This window comes from Epinephelus fuscoguttatus, linkage group LG13, assembly GCF_011397635.1.
Source record: "Epinephelus fuscoguttatus linkage group LG13, E.fuscoguttatus.final_Chr_v1".
Classification (NCBI taxonomy): Eukaryota; Metazoa; Chordata; class Actinopteri; order Perciformes; family Serranidae; genus Epinephelus; species Epinephelus fuscoguttatus.
Window position 1 is genome coordinate 39,206,956 of NC_064764.1, and position 20,553 is coordinate 39,227,508.

Below are 20,553 nucleotides of genomic sequence, written 5' to 3' on the forward strand. Positions count from 1 at the left end.
CCTCACACGAAGGAGAAGCCTGAGACACAGGTGACCACTCTGACAGATGGAGGAGCGACTGACACTCGTCCCACTCAAACCATATGTTCTGTTCTGAGTTGTAAACAAACATTAATTGTCTATATCTCCTATTTTTACTGCATTATCGTGCGCTGTGTTGACCTTAGACCTGCTGGCTTATGCCAGAGGAGTCACTACTCTGAGGGACTCGTACAACACAGTCAATAAAACATGTAGAGAACTACTGTCGTAGAGAAACTTGCACAACCGTCAGCCATTTCTGTCCGTGGTGCTGCGAGCGTGCAAACATGCACACTGCTGCAGCAGTGACGGGACAACCCCACGCTCTTTCTCAATCTCTGATAACCAGGGACAGTATTTAATCAAAGTCTGTTTCCCCATCTCTGATAGTGATAGCTCATTAATAAATCCAGTGCTGAGAGCTACAGCTGCCTGTAAGGCAGTAGTTTGCTGATAAGGGAAACCAGCGCTGGCCTTTTGGATTACAATCTGCCATAGAAAAGCTGATTAGCTACACAGCTTGCTTGCAAGCTAGCCCTAATTACACAATGGCTCGGCACACATGCTGCTTCACTACCACTCTGGCTGCTGTCCTGTGAAGTAATGCAGACACTGTCGTATAAATCAGATCAATGCAGATTTAATCCAGCGAGTTTTCCTCTGTTATAAAGTTCAGACCTGTGCAGTGATCAGGAAACTTCTACCTGCTGCGTCTGTTTAGAGCTTATTCATCTGGATAGCTTCTTGGTTAATCCAAAGCTACTTACAATCAAAAGACAGTGCAGTGATACTCACAACAGCACCTGACATGTTTGAAATCTCATGAGGTGAAGTGAAGGTAACAGTTTGAGTCAGTCTGTGGTGCTGACGGAGGGAAAGGTGCAGAAATCAAATGTTATAATGAGAGGTTACACTGCAGAGAGACCCTCTGCAGGCAGGGCTGATATGAGAGGGTGCTAGGAACATCGTTAATTTTCATGACTTTAGAGTTACTTTATAAGAAAGTTCTGTTTTTATTTCTAAGACAGGTGTTACATGTCTGTGGTTTGCAGACATACAATGCCAACATTTATTCTGGCAGCTGGGTTGGGATACTACATATTTTCCTTACTAGTAAAAACACTGCAGTACTTTCCTGACCCCTGTCTGTTTCACTGAGGTCAGAGGGCATTCAGTGACCTGCTGAATGCTGAATAAAGATCTGACAGCCCAGGTGTAAATACATGGTTAAAAGGTGAGGTACCGCTATGTTTTGGTCCCACTATCCCTCTTTTGTCTCAAATCCCTGATGAGGATCAAATCTCTTTATCATCTCTATGCCATGACAAACTTTTCCAGATACCTGACAGCTCCAATGCAAGATCACCAGCCGGTAAAAGATATATAACTGACACCTCTTGTCCTGTAATGCACTAAAACACATGCCAGTCACCATAACATGAAGCTGCACAGAGAAAACATAAAATATAACAGCCTCATTCTTTAAGTGTTGTAGTGGGGATCTGAATTTTTGCAGAGTCAGCTGTGAGATCAGGGACACCAGAAACAGACCTCCTCCACGCCTCCACACATATGCATGCACAAATGCATGAACACACACACACACACACACTGACACAGATAGAGGTGAGCAGCTTTTGATAAAGCACGCTGCCATGGAAACCAGCCAGGAAGCTACGAGTGGCGCGTGTGTGTGAGTCTGGGTCTTTGAGTGGATCTTACAGAGATAGTAGCTAAGGAGACGCACTCACAGAGGAGCTCCCGTACGCGAGTGTGGAGCTCACATAAACGCTTCACATCACTGCAGCCGTCCAGTCAAGTCCTTCACCAAACCAAAGATTTATTCTCTAACTGCTGTCGGAGCCAAATGTCATGCTGGTGACATTTCACAGCACTGCCCAAGTAGGTCAAGTCAATAGTACATCAGTGCTGAGGACACAGCGGTGCTCACTGAAGACTATGAGACCAGGCTTCAAATGCATCAGTCCTTATAGTAATACAGTAGATTTAAATGGATGGAGGAAATATTAAGTAAACCTTAACTGACAGCACACTGTGTTACAAAGAAATATGCCTCTCCTAACCTGATCAGATCACAGAGGTCTGTTTGTGCTCAGTTGTGATCTGGTATCCTGCCTGCGGCTGCGGAACCAGGGGACGAAACGTGTCACCTGTAGGAAGCATAATGCATTTAAATAAGAAACGAAAAATCCCATTTATCTGAATTAACCTGATTATTATCTCCAAAATATGAGAAGAGTTTGTGTAAAAAAATATTTGCTTTTGTTTTCTGAATTAACAAGATAACAAGCTCATCAATTCTCATTTTTCTAAATTAACGACATCATTATCACACATTCCAGTACCTCATCGAGTAGAGCACATACCATTAGGCTGAGTCCTTAATGCTATGGCCTAAATACAGCCCAGGACCCTTTGCTGCAGGTTCCCCTCTCTCCCCTTTCATTTTTCTGTCTATCAAGGTCACAAAAAAAACATAAAAATGCCAAAAAGCTTGAATAAACCAAAGAAACCGGAGGAGTAATATTTGATCGAGATTTGTCTTTTAACTCTCATATAAAACAAACCTCACAGACTGCGTTCTTTCATCTCCGTAATATCGCAAAATTTAGGCCTATCCTGTTCCAAAAAGATGCAGGAAAATTAATCCACGCTTTTGATACCTCTAGGCTGGATTACTGTAACTCCCTATCATTAGGTAGCTCTAATAAGTCTATGAAAACTCTCCAGCTGATCCAGAGCACAGAGGCACGTGTACTAACAGGAACTATGGCGTCCAATAAAATCCAGAATTGAATTTAAAATCCTACTGTTAACTTATAAAGCTCTAAATGGTCAAGCTCCGTCATATCTTAGAGAGCTCATAGTGCCTTATTATCCCACCAGAACACTGCGCTCTGAGAACGCAGGGTTACTCGTGGTCCCTAAAGTCTCCAAAGTAGATCAGGAGCCAGAGCCTTCAGCTATCAGGCTCCTCTCCTGTGGAATCATCTTCCTGTTACGGTCCGGGAGGCAGACACCGTCTCCACATTTAAGACTAGACTTAAGACTTTCCTCTTTGATAAAGCTTATAGTTAGGGCTGGCTCAGGCTTGTCCTGTACCAGCCCCTAGTTAGGCTGACTGAGGCCTAGTCTGCCGAGGGACCTCCTTCTCTTCTTCTCTCTTGCTCTTAGATTTAGAAAATTTGGTTCTTCTTCATCTGCTAACATTCATGTCCTATTATTACATGTCGCTAACTCAGCTTCTTCTCAGGAGCCTTTGTGCTCCACTGTCTCACATGGTCCCTCAAATCGTGGCTACACTTGGATGGTGTGTCATGGTTGTGTTAAAGGGTTTTTTGGGGGGAATTTTTCCTTATCCGCTGTGAGGGTGCTAATGACAGAGGAATGTCGTATGCTGTAAAGCCCTGTGAGGCAAATTGTGATTTGTGATATTGGGCTTTATAAATGAAATTGAATTAAACTGAAATTGAATAATATCCATATATTGCAGAGCCCTGTTACAACGCTTAAGATTGTCATTATTTCAACCTAACTATGATGCCATTCATGCTCTGCACCAGTCATTCAATGTATTTACATTACATTACATTATTCAAATTACCTGCACACAGCCATGATTTATATTCTTAAAAGGCTTACATGTACTTTTTTCGGGGCGTCGGTGGCTTAGTGGTAGAGCAGGCACCCCATGTACAAGGCTGTTGCCGCAGCGGCCCGGGTTCGACTCCAGCCTGTGGCCCTTTGCTGCATGTCACTCCCTCTCTCTCTCCCCCTTTCACACTTGTCTGTCCTATCAAATAAAGGCTAGAAATGCCCCAGAAAATATCTTTAAAAAAAAAAAAGGCTTTAGTGTTACTGTTAATTGTGCCTTGTTCATAGAAGCCTCTCTGTTCACTGCTGCCTCTCCTACAGGGATAGAAAATCTGCACTCATACACACATAAAATATTTCCTTCTACTGTTGCACTTTTATTGTAAAAACAGGAAATGCAGTGCACGTGTCATTCAAAATGTCTCTTTACAGTTCTTGTTTTATTTTTTACGAGAGGGCGATGGCACGAGAACAAACAGCCACACTGAGCTGTTAGCTGCAGAGGTGAAGGCCACTTCCATTTCCTCGCCAGCAAAATAAACATCTTCATTTGTACGTGCCACTGCTCTTCTCCAGAGCCAAGAACTCTTTTGGCACTTGTTATACTTAATGGCAGTCGTCCAGATTATTATAACCCAGTAATGATTTTGCAAATTGAGCGTAGGTAGATTTGAGGGCAGCTCAGGACACACAGTCGGTGCACGATCAATAACTGTGCTCCTACAGTAGAAATCTCTTCTGTGAGAGAAGGTAAGCAGTGGTCAATATTTAATATCTGCCAGTGATAATCACTGGTCGGCCTCTACTGTAAACAAGCCTCCAAATGTTTACTTCAAACTTTAAATTCTGCAGCTGCAACTGATACTATAGCCCTGTGATAAATTACGTTTCTGAAGCCTCGAACGCTGAGTTTGAAGACGCTGACACAAAGTTTGATTCCTGGTGATTTATGAGGCAGTATTTCTGTGCGTAGTTGTACCGAATTTCATTATATTGAGAGGTGTTTGTAATTTTCTGGCCTCCTCATGCGTGTAAATGGAAGTTGGCAGTGGAAATTAGAGACGGCTTTCTATATAAACCAGAGTAAGTTTGTTTATCAGCGTGAGTTTGTGCCCACTCCCTCAGGCTAGAGGGTCAAAGTCCATCAATGAAGTTATGATTCAATGACATGGACACAGTCTACGTTGAGATAAGCTATCTTTATCACACACACACACACGCACGCACGCACACGGAGAGCTGCCAACCACTCTAGGTCGTCCAGTGATTTACAGTAAGGGTAGTTTGAGCAGGGTACACGGCCGCAACAGCAAATCAAATCAGGTAGAGGAACACAACTGTGTTAAGGACAGCCCTGCGCCCACACTAATGAGATATGGAGCAAAGAATAACAAGAACAAAGATAGCCTCAGTGTCTCTTTCTTTCCGTCCTTCTTTGTTTGCCTTTGCTGTCCATTCAACCACTCAGAGAAAAGAGAAACTGCATTACAGAAATCCCTTAGGCAAAGATTAGCATCTCCAGTCACTAATGCTGCGGCGGAGAGGGGTGGCTGGCTGCTCGGCAGACATGTACGGAGTCACAGGAAGGACACAATGTGTGGTTTTTATCCATGCAGTACCTTGGTCTGCTCTGAGGGGCAACACTAACTGTTGATCAGATGAGACGGTATGTCTTCAGTGCCAGCTGATGTTTGAAGCACATTTCCGTAGCAGATTGAACAGCTCATTTGTCATGCCTTCCAGCTACTGCAATTAAACTCAGCTGTCACTTCTAATTACTATCAATTAGTTGGACTAACAGCTTTAAGCATATGAGATTGATTTGATAGATATATTCCTGTCTTCGGTGGAGTCTGAGGGGAAAGTCAGGGTTTCTGTTATCTGGTAATTACTGTTTTTTAACAGTAAATCTGTTGAAGTTCAACATAGTTTAACTCTCTGGTCATAACGTCCAATGAAAATAATTCCCTCTGAGAAAATGAAGGCCTGAAGATCTTTTCAGACAATAACTCTCCACCTGGGTAGGTGTCCACAGGATCTGTCATTTCCACACTATCCATCATTTGTCTATATTATCAGCTCTGCAATGCATCCTGACATTTCAATAAATTTGGTGTCATGTTGGCTGCTCTTCATCTGCATGAGGTCGAGGTCCTGGCTACTTTATGCAAAACAGGAGTGTCCAGTCTGACTTTCCAATCTCTGAAAACTCCCAAAAAACATTCAACCTGACCACTGTTGATTTAAAATGGAGACAGATTCAGCAACTGCATTGCCTCAAATGTTTGCAGAAATGCATTTCTGTGAGCTACTTTTGGAATTTAAGAGAATGTTTCCAAACAAGCCGCCATGTTGGTCCATGAGCAGACAGCCCACAAATGAAAGCCGCCTAGTGACACGAGCATCATGCATCCAATGCTGAGAAGCTGCCTAACCCACTGCGTCCAAACACACCTCTGCCGACACGTACCATCACTGCGCTCCTCATGTGGACAGACAGGTGCTCTGCAAGTAATTGCAAGGTGCTACCATGGAAACAGTATCATATATTCATAATAAAAAATTTGTTGACATATAGTTGGCCCAGGCCTTAATGTCAACCAACAACGGTAATTTTAGATGGCTTAAGTTCGCCAAATTAGCATAGTTGTAACTATCTGTAATGTTATGTGACACTTCCAGTCTTGCATTGGTGCTCTGCCATGCAAAAGCCTCCTTTTTATGGCCCAATAACTGTTTAGAAAACACTTATATATATTTCAGGGAACTCACAAACAGTGAACATCAATCTCTGGTTCACTGAATTGCAATGTGCATAGTGTAGAAAAAAGTTCAAGACAGTTTGGCCACAGGCGAGGGTGTATGTTAGATGAGCACGACCCTAACAGTTCGTTGCTCTGCCTGTCAGGTTGCCAGCGTCTCCCTACCTGCCCACTCACCTTTCATTGCTAATGACTAGCTAAGTGCATAATTACTCCACATGTGAAAAACACTGTCTTCTAAAAGCAAGCGAGCATTTTTGCTTTCTCACAGAGTTATAAGACAAGGTTGATGCTCCTTGTATGTCTGTGAGATAAATATGAAGCTACAGTCAAAAGCCAGTTAGCTTAGCTTAGCACAAAAACTGGAAACAGGAGGCAATAGATGGCCTGGCTCTGCCCAGAGGTAAAAAAAAATCCATCTACCAGCACCTTGATTGCTCACCAGTTAACATGTTATATCTCTTTAGTTTAATCTGTACAGATGTCATGGATGTTATTAATATGTTAACTTGCAGAGAGTAATTTCCAGTGAGAAACATGCTGTCTTCACTTGGAGACTGTTTGTACAGAGATGCACAGAGAACTGATAGAGAGATTCATCACATGATGCAACAACAGTCACGGCAAAAACTATGAGCTCGTGGTTGACTACCAGGGGAACAGGAGATCCATGTCCTGGTTGTCATCCAGGGAGAATAAGTGACTCAGACAAGTACCTTAGGGACCAGTTTTGCCCATTCCTCCTCATCCAAATCGAGGGCCTATGGATAGATGATGTCATTTGCTGTACAGATTGTAAACCCCTTAAGGCAAATTTTTGGTTTGTAATGTAGGGTTATATAAATTAAATTGATTTGACGTGACTTTGTTAAGCTTTGTTGTTCTTGCTCTGCTGTATGTCTATGAGTATGTAAGTTCACTGACAGAAACAGAACAGAGTCAAATTCCATCTAACCTACGTATTCACATACTTGGCCTTTGACCACCAAAATTTAATCAGTTCACCCTTGGGTCCAAGCAGACGTTTGTGCGTAATTTGGAGATATTCCCTGAAAGCTGTCTTCTGGAAATGGTGAAAACTTACTGCAGAAATCAAATTGAATGATCTAGCTCTCTCATATGCTTGCGAAGACATGACTCCAGCTGAAGCTTGAAGCAGAATATTATCTGCCATCCTAAAAATCACACACAGACAATGAGATACTCACATTGACATAATGCACCAGGCTCTCCTGCTCGTTGACTTTGTAGGTCTGAACACCGTACTCTCTGGCCAAACGGAGGATGCGGTTCTGAGTTGGTCCGATGTAAGCCCCACCCAGATCAACCCACTTTGTCTCCTTATTCTGAAAAAGAAAGGAAAAAACACATAGGACCATAAACAGAGAAATAAAAGAAGAAATAGAAATGGAAAAAGAAATACACTGTTGATCACAAAAGTCTCATTGATAGGTTGGAAAAAGTTTCAGTCCTGCCTATCAGATCATTAAAAAGCTTCTCATGACAAAGAAGTCCATGTGGAGTACCACAAGGCTCTGTCCTGGGTCCACTAGTTTTCAGTCTTTGCATGTTGACAATTCAGAACTTTCTGCTTTCACTGCTATGCAGATGACACCCAACTCTGCATGGCTGTTGATCCTGATAACCCAACCCCCTTTGACTCCTCCTTTACTTTGTCGTTAATCTATGGATGACCCAAATATTCATCAAAGTAAATCAGGACAAAACAATGTTCCTTGTTATCAGTTCAAATACATTAAGATAAATAATGTTCCTATAATTTATTAAACTATTTCAGCACATTACAACACAAGAAATCTGGGCGTTATCAACCGTGACTAACTAACTTTGCAGGAACTTTGAGGAGCATAACTGGAACAGCTATCTATCGCTTTAAGAAATACTGCCAACGTAAGACTTTTTTTTTGTCTCCTGGAGAAGAAAGAGGGGTTTGTGCATGTGTCACAGTCCTGCATTCTTGATCACCTGCTCTTAATTTTCTATTCGCCCTGGTCTGCAACGCCTGAGCTTCAGTGATGCCCATTAGGCAACTCTGTTCACCTGCTCCTGATTACTCACAGCCAATGCATATACCCCGGCCCCACAAACACAGATTGTTCTTCAACATTCATGCAAGGCTCTCCAGCCCTTAATTACGGACTGATTTTACGCTGCTGACCTGACCTGCTTGCTTTGTCTGATTCCTGGTAAACGCTCCAGCCTTCTGTCCCTAACCACAAGACCTGTTTCTGGGTCCTTGGTTCCTGTCTGCCTGTGGTTGCTTGGCATTACCATCTGACAGCGACGCTGCAAACTGAGTATTCCAGTCTGCTTACCTGTGGTTGCTTGTGGTCCGGAGATTTTCACTGTGTTGCTACACTCACCATTGTGTATGCATCCTGTGAGTACTCATCTGTTGGCTTCTCTATCCTCCACCTGGCCTTGATCTACTTTCTGCCCGTCCCTTTGTGTGCTTGGACTGTCTACTTTACCTGGTTCTGAATTTTCTGCCTCTTTGACTATGCCCCCTGGCTACCGTTGCCTGTTACTGAGCTGAACTGTGTTTCCTGTTGGGCTAACACCACTGCTCACTCACCTGCCTCCTGGCCCGGTTCAGCTTGCCAAATCAGCCGGGCTGCCAGGAACTTTGTAGAGAGACTTTGCTGGAGTGTTGAACTGTATTGTGTGCTGTTTACTAGCCCTGCCCTATACCTGCAGAACTGTAACAGCAAACATCATTGCCAGCTGTTCCTATGTGCTGCAACTGGGCCCTAATACCACCCACTAAAGCATGCATTTATTATGAGTAGGCTAAACTACTGCAATGCACTGTTTCATGCAAAGCAAAGCTCATTAATCTTAGTTTCATATATTTTGGCATTTCTAATTTATTTTTGATTTTATTTCCTGGTCTTACCTGCACAGTGAAGGTGCGACCACCAACCCGATCCCTGGCCTCCAGGACTACAGGGCTAAGCCCACTGGCTTTTAACAGCTTTGCTGCACTCAAACCTGCAGACAGAAAGAGAAACACAAGGGTGAGTGAGGACACATGCAGCACACTTCCTACACTTCACAACAGGCAAGATAAGACTTGTATACTAATTGTGCATGAATGTCAGGTGCTGGTGTATAATGATGTCTGTTTGAAATATGAAATATGTGAGACTGTTGGTGAGTGCTTTCTTTAGTCTTAATTTTACAGCCCAGTCACCAGAAACCACAAATATGTTACACATGTGCATTTTATATGTATCATGTCAATGTTGGTGGATGGCGTGACACCCAGGCGAGATGCTTGCCAAGCTACAGACCATTGTTCAAGACCAATAAGCAATAAAACCAGTTGTGTTTCAGCACGTCATTGCTATTTTCCCAGCAGCTTTTTAGCCCCCAAACGTGGGTATTTTGTAGCAACCCGTCTCTGCTTTTCAAGCCGGGAGTATGCCCCCAAAATCATGTATTTAAAGCCTAAACATAATATTTTCCTGACCACAATCAAGTGATTTTTGTGCCTAAACCTCACCGCATGTCAATCACAGTATTATTGAAACATAAAGCATCTTTGTATCTAATACAAAATAACGTGCAAATGTAATGTATTCATAGGTTGTAAAAACATACAATGTAGGCTTGGGCAGTATCCTGGTATAACAGTCCCAAAAATATGACTTGCAATACTGTCAAACATACAGGTGTTCCTCTTTCTATTGAACTCGCAGCACAGTGCACAGCAGCTGGTCTGCTTGTAAATGCTGCCGTGAGAAGACGAACCAACTCTAGAAAACTATGCAACTTTGGAACAAAACTACTCCCTGATTCGGACCAAAGCACCAAAGGTCAGAAAGCACCCTTAGAGATTATTTCAACCAATCTGTTTGTGAGTTTTTACTGTGTATTCAGAGGACTAAAAAAGCTATAGGGAGCTTGTGGAAAGTAGCAAACTCATTGGTTGGGGTGGGGAGGTTCATAAAGGTATGACAAATTACCGCCTAAGCCAAGTACAATGCCTAAATTTTTTCTGGCGACTAAGCTGAATTCCCTCCTTGGTGCTCTCACACTAAAGCTGCCCAGGAGTGGAGGAGGTCTGTCAGACTTTATGACAGAATGGCTCGGTGCCACACCTTTCTTGAACGGAGCCTTTCATCATGTCTTTGTGGGGCTTTCTTGGTTAGGTAACTTTCAGACAGAATAGATGGCTGAAGGGGATTATTTGGAAAATCTGACGAGAGAGATGAAGATCAAAGGTGGATTTTGTTAGCGGAACAAATCTTGTTTCTCCTCTGCAAGTCAACTTACCATGGTACCACTTAAACTTACGTCTGTTTAAGTTTTGCTCCTTCATGCTTTTATAGAGTATATATTTTCTTATACAACAGGTCTTTGTTGAAAAAGGATTAAGTGAGGGATTAACCACCTAACGTTGGCCTTTCAAATGACTTGGCTGGATATTCAGAGAGCTATGGGAAAGATGGGAGAGCATGGGGGGAAGGGAGGATCATTGCAGAGAGAAACACTTCCACAACAAATCACAAATCAGCTGACCTGCTGATCATGTGAGCAAATACAGAGGGCAGAGCAAAGAGTAGAGCATGACTTTCACACACACTGACTGACTTCCTGACTGACTGACTGACTGACTGACTGACTGACCACAGGAAAAAGGCTTTTCACACACTGACCTCAGGCAATCCCCGCCATAACTTTAATTCAATAAGACATAACATAAATGCACTTAGGCATGCACACACATGTAGAGGATTAGTGTGCAGCATATGGCTCAGCAGCACTGGACTACGTCAGTGCAGCAGACGTTTAACGGCACAGAAGTCACACACAGAAAGTGATTTATATGGGACAGAGATGAGTGGTTACTAAAAAGATACCAAATATTACATGGCCAAATGTATGTGGACACCTTAACATCAAACCCATTTAGGATTGCTGAACATCTCATTCATAAAGCATGGACTCTGACAGGCTCCACTCTTCTGGAAAAGCTTTCCACTGCAGGGATTTGATCCCATTCAGCCACAAGAGCACGAGTGAACACTGACGCTGGGCGATAAAACTTGGCTCACTGTCGGAGATCCGACAGAGCTGCCAAGTGGGAGAAACTGCTTGTTCCAGAAGTGTTTTTAACATTTCAAATGTTTCTTGCTGACAGTACCTTCATCTTTAGTAATCTCTAGCTCCCACCTGCTGTTTTCACGGCATTATTTTGAGCTCATTCCAGTCACCAGAAAGAAAATGGCATTGTACATTTCTGCAAACCATGCATACGTAACATTTAATATGTATCATATCAGTGTTTCTAAAGTGACGTAGTATGAGTCGACTTTGTCATCTGGGGTTGGAAGGGATGGTGGATGGCATGACATGTAGACAAAACGCCTGCCAAGCTTCAGACCACTGCACACCTACATGAGCGACCAATCGCTGTTTTTCCAGCTGCGTTTGTGTTTGTTTAAGTTTTTTTTCCGGACCTAATTGTATTGTGGAGTTTTGCACAGCGGCGACCAGATCTTTGCTCTCAAACCACAAAAAATGTGATGGCACAACAGTCTCCTTCAGTACATTATTCTATGGTTTCTTTTGATTTTCACATTGGCTAGTCATCCTGTTTAATTTGTCTTCTGATTAAATCGGAACCGTTGAAACAAGTTGTAGGAAGCCTCTGCAAGTAATTGGTTGCTGGCAGACACTCTGTGCTGCAATAAAATGGTTAATGTAGAGGCACTGTAGAGCCGATGCGCTGCTGGTTCTGCCGGCCTGAATAGAATATAATGTCTACTGTTGTGTACAGCCTTATAGACTGAGTTGAGTAGTGATGCGCGGGTCGACCCGTAACCTGCAGGACATTATTGGCTATTTTATTACTGTAATATTACTATTACTGTCATGGCATCCAGAGGTACTGATGCGTTGAGCAGGTGACAGTCCGTGGTCGTTTTCAGAACACACTCCAAAAGAAACTTGTTGAAACTTTAAACAATAATTTATTGTACAAAACGGGGGAAACAAACGTTGACAAAAACGGTTCCATAATTCATATTAAATTCAAAAGATAACGAAAAAACAGCTACAAGTTAGAGGTAATAGTGATAAAATGGTAAAACTTGGCATTGATCCACAGCCTCAGACGGATGCGCTCAAGCGTGCCATGCGCACAAGCTCTGTTGGTAGGCGATACTATATTTTCACATTTTTAACAATGCAATTTAAAAGTTTGATTTTTATTGATAACCTACATTTACCAACAACAAAAAGACTACATTTAGCACCAAAAAAATATGTTAAAAAAAAAAGTAAATAAAAAAAACAAATATGAATACCAAATTTTCCTAACGAATACCTACCCATAGAAACGAATATTCGAATATTCGAATATTTGGGTACAGCCCTAGTGTTTTCTACCAACCCACTGCTGCATTTCCAGCAGCATTTGTGCCACCAAATGTGGAAGTTTTTTTTAGTGCCCCACTGATGTGCATCGTCAGTTGTTATTAACATCCATGTCTGTCTTAACTCATATGGAGCCATGACAGATGATAATGCTTAGAATATGGATGTTGCTGCAAAGAAGCTACATATTAAAAAATGAGGGTGCTTCACACACATCTTAAACCTGGTATCTGCTACATAATAAAGTCTAAATGTAATGTATCCATGGTTTGCAGAAATATACAATGCCAACGTTTATTTTGGCAATTGATTTGCTGTAATTTGAAATGAAGCTCTATTGAAAGATTGATGTTATCAAAATATATTCATATGCTATTGCAGTAACATTTCTCCTTAGGGACACTGAGGGCCCTCACCCAAATCATACAAAAAACAGCTCGAGGCCAAAGTCTGTAGACGTCCACATACGTTTGGCCATACATCTTAGCTCAGAGCTTCCCCCTCAGCAGGCTCCCACATCTGTGCAAATGTTTTCCTAAATTCCATTCTAACCGTCCCATCGTACTCTCTCCTTCTAAATCCAGCTAAGCTCTGAAGTGAGTGAGGTTTATATTAGTTTAAACAGACTTTGTCCTGCATTACCCAACTTCAGCCCTCTCTCCCTGTGCAAACACGCCCACCCTGCCAGGCTTTGGAGAAAGCATTAGTCCTGACCAGAGGAGGCTCACAAATCTTCCCCCGTTAAATTGATGCTATTACCTGCGCTCAGCTCAAAAGGTCAGTCTCTGTCTTGGAAAACAAAGAGCATCTGTCTGCATCTCTTGTTTATGCCTACAGCAATCACTGCGAAAAGTAGCATCCTGTTGGGATATCGCTTTGATCAGGGAGCTTGTTTGTCTTAATGGAGACATAATTCTTTATAAATATATATATGTACATATGAAAGCCTTGTATAAATATGACTAATGCATCAGAATAAAGCTCTCATCACTTCAAAGGATTCAGAATGAGCTTTCTCCTTTTGTTTATCTCCATCCCCCCACCATGAAGCGAAGAAGAGGAATGAGCCGCACCGCTGGAAAAATCAACATGCTAAGACTGTTCCTGAACTAAACTTCAGCTGAGAGGAGAGACAGAGAGGCAGATTGAAATTCAACTCATGCAGCAGACAGGAAGAGAGACCAAAAGAAAGACAGAACTCGAATTACCGCCCTGTTGTTGTATGTCTCTTTGAACTAGTCAAGTTGCAGTTACCGTTTACATCCATGTCTGTCCAGACTCAGATGCAGCCATGACAACAGTCAATGCTTCAAATGTTGTTTCAGACAAGATGAGTATTCTAAAACATGGCTGGTGCAAACATATCTTCAACCTGGCAGCACAGAAGATCTGTACAATCAGCACAGTTTCAGAGTGGACACCCAAGATTAGAGTCACCAACTGACCTATGGCTAAGTCCCGCCTCAAACACGATGAGCCAATCACAGTGCGCATAGCCATTCCCATACACATCCATTGAAATGCATTACAGAAAGTCAGTTTTGTTGGGTTTTATGAGCTTTTTCTGAGATTTGAAGTTTAAAAATGGTCAAAGGGTGTGCATGGGGTACATGCAACTCTGACACAAGGTATCCTGAGAGGCTGGGCGACCAGGTGTATTTTTTTACACTTTAAACAACATCTCAAGCGAGAAAAGTGTCTCCTTTGGATAAAGTTGTGTGGTAACGTTAGACCACAACATCAACTCAACGTGAATAAGATTAACAATGATGTCTACATCTGTTCTAAGGTAAGTCAACATTGTGTTTGAGGCAACATATTGTCACTTTGCTGCAAAGAAAAATAAAGTTATCTTTAACATCTCTAGCTAACATTAGCTAAAGTTAGCCTAACGTTAGCTCCTAGCTGCGTTGTTCATCATGTCACCTTGTTTGCTGGGAGTTCATTAGCCTATTTTGTTCTAGTTTTGTACTTTGGTGATGGTACATCATTGTTAGCTGTTGTCCAAAGGGCTCTAGTTAAGCTAACGTTAACTTCTGGAGCTTAGCTTCATTAACTTATCTGTAATGGCAGAGATAACAAAGGTTGGCAAACGTTATGCTGAATGATTCAGTGTAAATACTGTAGCACCAAACTAACGGAGAGACACTCTTGGTAAAGATGGTAAAAAGGCCGTTATCCTTTTCTCATATTCGGAGCCAAAAACCTTAACTTCAGTGGCACTTTAACTTGTTGTCTTTGATGGTGACGGCAACCAGATGCGGTTCACAAGCGTACACTGTGACCTGTAAATTTTGGCTTGTAATTTAAGCTTTTCATCGCCCTTCTCAACAATAAAATGATGAATATATCCCTCCAATGCGTAGTTTAGGCCCTTTTGGTTACTTCTCAATGACATCTGATCGTTATGTCCCCAAAAATCATCAGTTGCCTCCTGTGAAATGCCGTGTACTGTGACACCTGCCATAGCGCCGGGCACTGAATGTTGATAGTTTGTCCAAGTGAGTGGAGGGGGGCGTGGTTTAGCCATAGGTCAATTCAGTATCTGATCAAATGTTTCCTAGCTAACCCTACACTTTTCAGGGTTTGATTTTGGTTTTGGAACAGGGAAGAAACGTTTATCTTTTTCCAACCTCTCCAGGTAACAAGTTCAAATAAACACAAGAAGTTTGTGCTCTAGAAAAGGATCAGCACTCAGTGAATAACCTGAGTGCTGATCCTTTTCATTAACACTTGACATTTAGCTCCAAATCCACAAAACCAGCCTGAAAATGAAGGAAATCTGAAATGACTGCATTAGAGTCAATGGAGCACAGCTGTGTTGTTGTCAGACCCTGGTCTAGCCGGCCCGATGCTACATTATGATTGGCCAGTCTGCGCCTGGGGGCGGGAATTAGCGAAGGGTCAATTAGTGTATGAATTCTTGAGTCATGTGCAGAAACATATCTTGTGAGGTCACAGTGATGTTGACCTTTGACCTTCACACACCATATTCTATTCAGTTCATCCTTGAGTCCAAGTGGACGTTTGTGCCAAATTTGAGGAAATTCCCTCAAGGCCTTCTTGAGATACTGCGTTCACAAGAATGGGACGGACCACCCAAAGCATAATGCCTCTGGCCACAGCTATCGCTGGCGCAGAGAGAGGAGATAATGTGAGATTATGTGCGTGTACTCGAGGAATTTTGTTTTGGAAATATCATAATGTGTAAGAGAAACAAGTAAAACAAATCTGTTTTTTCGTAGGTTGTGTTTACAGAGAGAAAAACACTGGACAAACATCTGCAGTCCTGCATGCTGTCACACTGTCAAGCAGCTGAAAGACTAACTGCATACCACACTCTCACAACCACTCACTAACATTAGCCAGGTGCAGCGGGGGCGTCTGCAACTTAAAGACGACTTCACCACACAATGTTATCAGATAATCTATAACATTAAAAGAAGCTTTAATTAATCTTAAATTCTTCCATTCTATCCCCCCCTGCCATGACACATGCCTGAAGGGATTACAAATGGAGGAAAAAGGTCAGCGAGTCTTTGGTGGAAACCGTGGAAAATCAAAGAGAGATGTTTCCTCCTCCTCCTCCTCCTCCTCCTCCTCCTCCGCCTCCTCCTCTCCTCACTCTGAGCCAGAGCTCCTGTGCCTTTCCAGGCTTTCTGCACCTAAAGCCATGCTTGATATTTATCAAACAGATAGGACGGCCTTGAAGCGCGTGTCTTCCTGTCATCTGAGGCGCCGCTGGTGTGCATTCAGCAAGGCATCTCCCTCCTTTGTGCATATGCATTTAAGGAGGGATCAGACACGGGAAGGGAGGAGATATGATAAGTGAGGTTGATTGGGCTGTGCATCGATGGGTCAAACAATTCTATAAGCCTGGAGCAAATGAGTGCAGGTATATTTAATATCAATTTGTTCCATGACAACTGCGTGCAGAGAAAAAGAGAGTAAAGGGCAGCAAAACACAGTTTCATGGAGCAGGAAGCGGACGGAGAGTTGAGGCTTTGTGCTCATTAAACATCAAGTTCACTGAGCTGCTAATAATCCACCTTTTGTGTGTCTGTTTTTATCCCTCCATCTATTTTTCATTTCCGGAGAAGTGTGTTTGATGAATTTTTACTGCGTTCATTTTACAAACCTTTCTGCAAGTAAAGATTATTATTACTTAATAAATAATACACAAAAATGCTTCTCTCAGGTAGAATCAAGTAAGCTGCATTCTTTGTAAATGTTTTACCTTGATTAAAAAGCATTTCTACTCAACATAACCACTTTTTAAAGGTAGTCCCTGTTGCTAATCGTGTCATATAAGGCTGCTGCATGTTCAGTATCTGAAGCTAAAAACACAAAGAACAAGCATGCATAAAGGCAGTGCAAAATTGTGTGGTGCAATAATGTTGGAAACTTTGGCAGTTAAAAATGTTTTGGTGCAATTATGTGGGAGAAATTGCTGGATGCAATATTGTAGGAGAATTTGGCAGTGCAAAATTGTTTGGTGTTTTAATGTAGAAGAATCTGGCAGCGCAGAGTCTTTGGTACAATAATGTAGGAGAGTTTTACAGTGCAAGTTTTTTGGTGCAAAAAAAGCAGGTAAATTTGGCAGGGAACAATTGTTTGATACAAACAATTTTTGGTGTAATAATGCAGGAGACTTGGGCAGTGTTGAAACTGCTGGAAGAATGTAGGAGAATTTGGCAGTGCAAATTTGTTTGGTGTAATAATGAAGGATATTTTGTCGGTACAAAATTGGTGCAATAATGTTAGATCTCTGCCATGCAATGTTGTTTGGTGCAAATGTAGGAGAATTTCACAGTGCACTTTTTTTGTGCAATAATGTCGGAAAATTTTGCAGTGCTAATAATGTGGAGAATTAGTTCCTCTGATTCTCGCTCTACTACAGATGTATCTTTCTTTCCATCTCTCTGCTCCTGTTTTATCTCTTTTCTTCTCAGTTATCTTTCTTTATTTGTCCTGATCCTCCACCATGGCTCCCCTCCTCTCCACCACAGCAGCACCTCGGGGCGCTGGTTGACCTAATTGTCTCGTCTCTCTCTGAGACGTTTGACAGGAAGAAAATAAAACTGACCGTGTTTTTTTTTTTTTAATTGCCCATGGTCAGAATTTAAGTTTCAGCAATACATTTATTATTTATGTGTTTGACCTGAAGGTGCTTGGCTGTCAGGAGTTTGGGTTGCTCTTTGTGCAGAAACACAGTGCGCGCACACACACACACACACACACACACCTTTTCATCCTCTGCCCTCTGTGCTGGAAAAAGAGATAGGGGCAGACACTGTTTCCTTGACAACAGTAATTGTTAAGATGGAGCCACTTGGCAGGAACAAACTGCATTGTGTGTGTGTGTGTGTGTGTGTGTGTGTGTGTGTGTGTGTGTGTGTGTGCAGAAACCCCCATCTCCCACTGTTTCTGGACTGAATCTCTGCCATCTTTGACAGTAATTCAATATAAATACACTGATACATTTTTTCACAAACACAGCACAGACTGAACACTCCAAAAGCATCTGTGTACAAATATTTATCAATATAAAATCTATTAAATGTGTATTAAAAAAAGCCTGCGGCTGTTTTACTCAACCAGACCACCCAGTGAAGACAGTGATGACAAGTACTATGGCGGCACCGGCGACACTGGCTAGGTTTACATGCACACACTTATTCCATTTGGATATTCCAAATTAGGCCTTTTTCTGAATTCAGTAAGACATGTTTTAACAGCAATATTTGGACATGTATACAGCCCAGTAGGAACATGCGTCTCAACTGGGGTTTTTGCACAGTTTGTGACACATGGCCTCTTGACTGGTCGGCTCTGTGCGTTGCCATCGAGATGTTGTACACTGACCAACTATTCAACAGTTTGCAAGGCTGAGTACAAGCCCAAGAGAAAAGCCCACATTTCTGGTCAGGAAGGAAAAACACATACTTTTAAACCTCATGAAAGACTTTGATAACAACAGGTTCTTGGATATGTGCAAATATCAGAGTGCCAACTTTTTCAAGAAGGTGGTTGAAGGAATGAAAGAGGGAAGGTGTGTTTGCACAGACAAACATGTCCGCCACCTGTTGTAAACTGAAAAAATCCTGTCAAGCAGCTCCAGCTGTTCCAGTTTTCTATATTTGACATGATAAATAAGGTCAGGGCATGTTAATCACAGTATGCACAGCTGCATGTAAACTGGAATATTAGTGGAATATTGATTTTCATTAGCCACATAAACAGCTTAGCAGGAATATTGTCTGTTTCCAAATAAGGGCAAAACTGGAATGATCATTGATTGATTATTGGCTGTATTGACACAGATCACTGCTGCTACACACAGGTACAAAATCATGCCAGACAACTGACAATACTAAAATACTAAATTCTTTTTTGTTGGCTTAAAGTGTCGACGTATCAGAATGTGTTGTCTGAGAATTTGTAATTTAATTGAAATAGATTTAAATTGATTTTTTAGTGGTTGAACTGAAGGCTTATCAGTCCACAAACCAATGGGCGACGTCACAATAACTGTCCATTATTAATCCCCGAGGGAAAATTCAAATAGTTTCACTCTGTTGTCATAAACACACACACACACACACACACACACACAGGCCCAAAATACACACACGTGCACAAACAGGACCTGTACATGCATTAAATGGAGGGATGTCAGAGCGAGGGGGCTGCCTTGCACAGGCGCCCTGAGCAGTTGGGGTTCGGCACATTGGCAGTGCCCAGGAGGTGAACTGGCACCTCTCCAGCTACAAGTCCACACTCCATATTTTGGTCTGGACAAGGACTTGAGCTGGCAGCCCAACCCAAGTCCCTGTGGACTGAGCCACTGCTGCCCCAAGTCTATGGTATACCCCAGAGAAATATCAGGAAGGTATGTCACTGCCCAAGCACTGGATTTCAACGACTTCAGAGTGAGACCAGGCTTGAAAAACATGTATTTTGATTTTGGGGTGAACTGTCCCTTTACGTACGTACAGTACTTGAGTCAGTGTACTTCGTTACTTTCCACTATAGATGTATGACAGTATCAGTCTCAGTTTTGCAGCCCACATATTCTTTTCCCCAGATCCCCAACCTTCACTCTCTTCTAAGAGCTGAAACTGTAAATAAGACATGATTTCTGTGAACATGTTCTTCTAAGAGAAGTCACATTCGGCTCCCCATGACACAATAAAACACAAACCATCTGACAACTGCTGGTTTGTCTTCTCAGAGTACACTGTGTGATGCCAAGCTGTTAAATACTGTCAGTGTGTGACATTTTATTTTCTTTGAAAACCCCCAGCGTGTGTGTGTTGGTGTGCACCGCAGCTATGTATGATGTTTTTTTCTCAGGAACACAAACAAAAAATCCAATACCAGCTGAGTGACAAGTGAGCCACTTGAATCAGGGCCCTGAAAGGCTCCATATTGATCCAGAGGGAGAGACATTTACGAGACACGCAGCAATCACATTTTCCCCGTCTCATGTTCTCAGCTCCGAGACACTGATTGGTGGTTTACGGGCAACAAACTGAGGAGCAATATTGACGAGCAATTACATGATAGCTTGAAATGCAGACAGACAGATGTGAGAGGGAGCAGGCTGGAGAGAAATATAAGAAACTATTTTGCTCTGGCACAGAGACAGAACGATGTGAAACAATTTGAGTTCTTCACTGAATATTTTATAGAGATGAAAACTGCTTCACCAGACACAACATTAGTCTGAGAACAGTGAGCGTTGAGT

At 42.3% G+C, this 20,553-nt stretch overlaps 1 protein-coding gene across 1 annotated transcript in view; it reads right to left on the reverse strand.

Moving 5' to 3' along the window:
- Positions 1-20,553, reverse strand: part of mao (monoamine oxidase) — a 54,617-nt gene that overhangs the window by 24,583 nt on the left and 9,481 nt on the right. Inside the window, exons 2-3 of the mRNA XM_049593370.1 lie at positions 9,316-9,410; positions 7,607-7,744 (exon numbers count right to left, since the gene is read on the reverse strand). Of these exons, the coding sequence (XP_049449327.1) occupies positions 7,607-7,744; positions 9,316-9,410 (233 nt within the window). The remainder of the gene's footprint in view (positions 1-7,606; positions 7,745-9,315; positions 9,411-20,553) is intronic.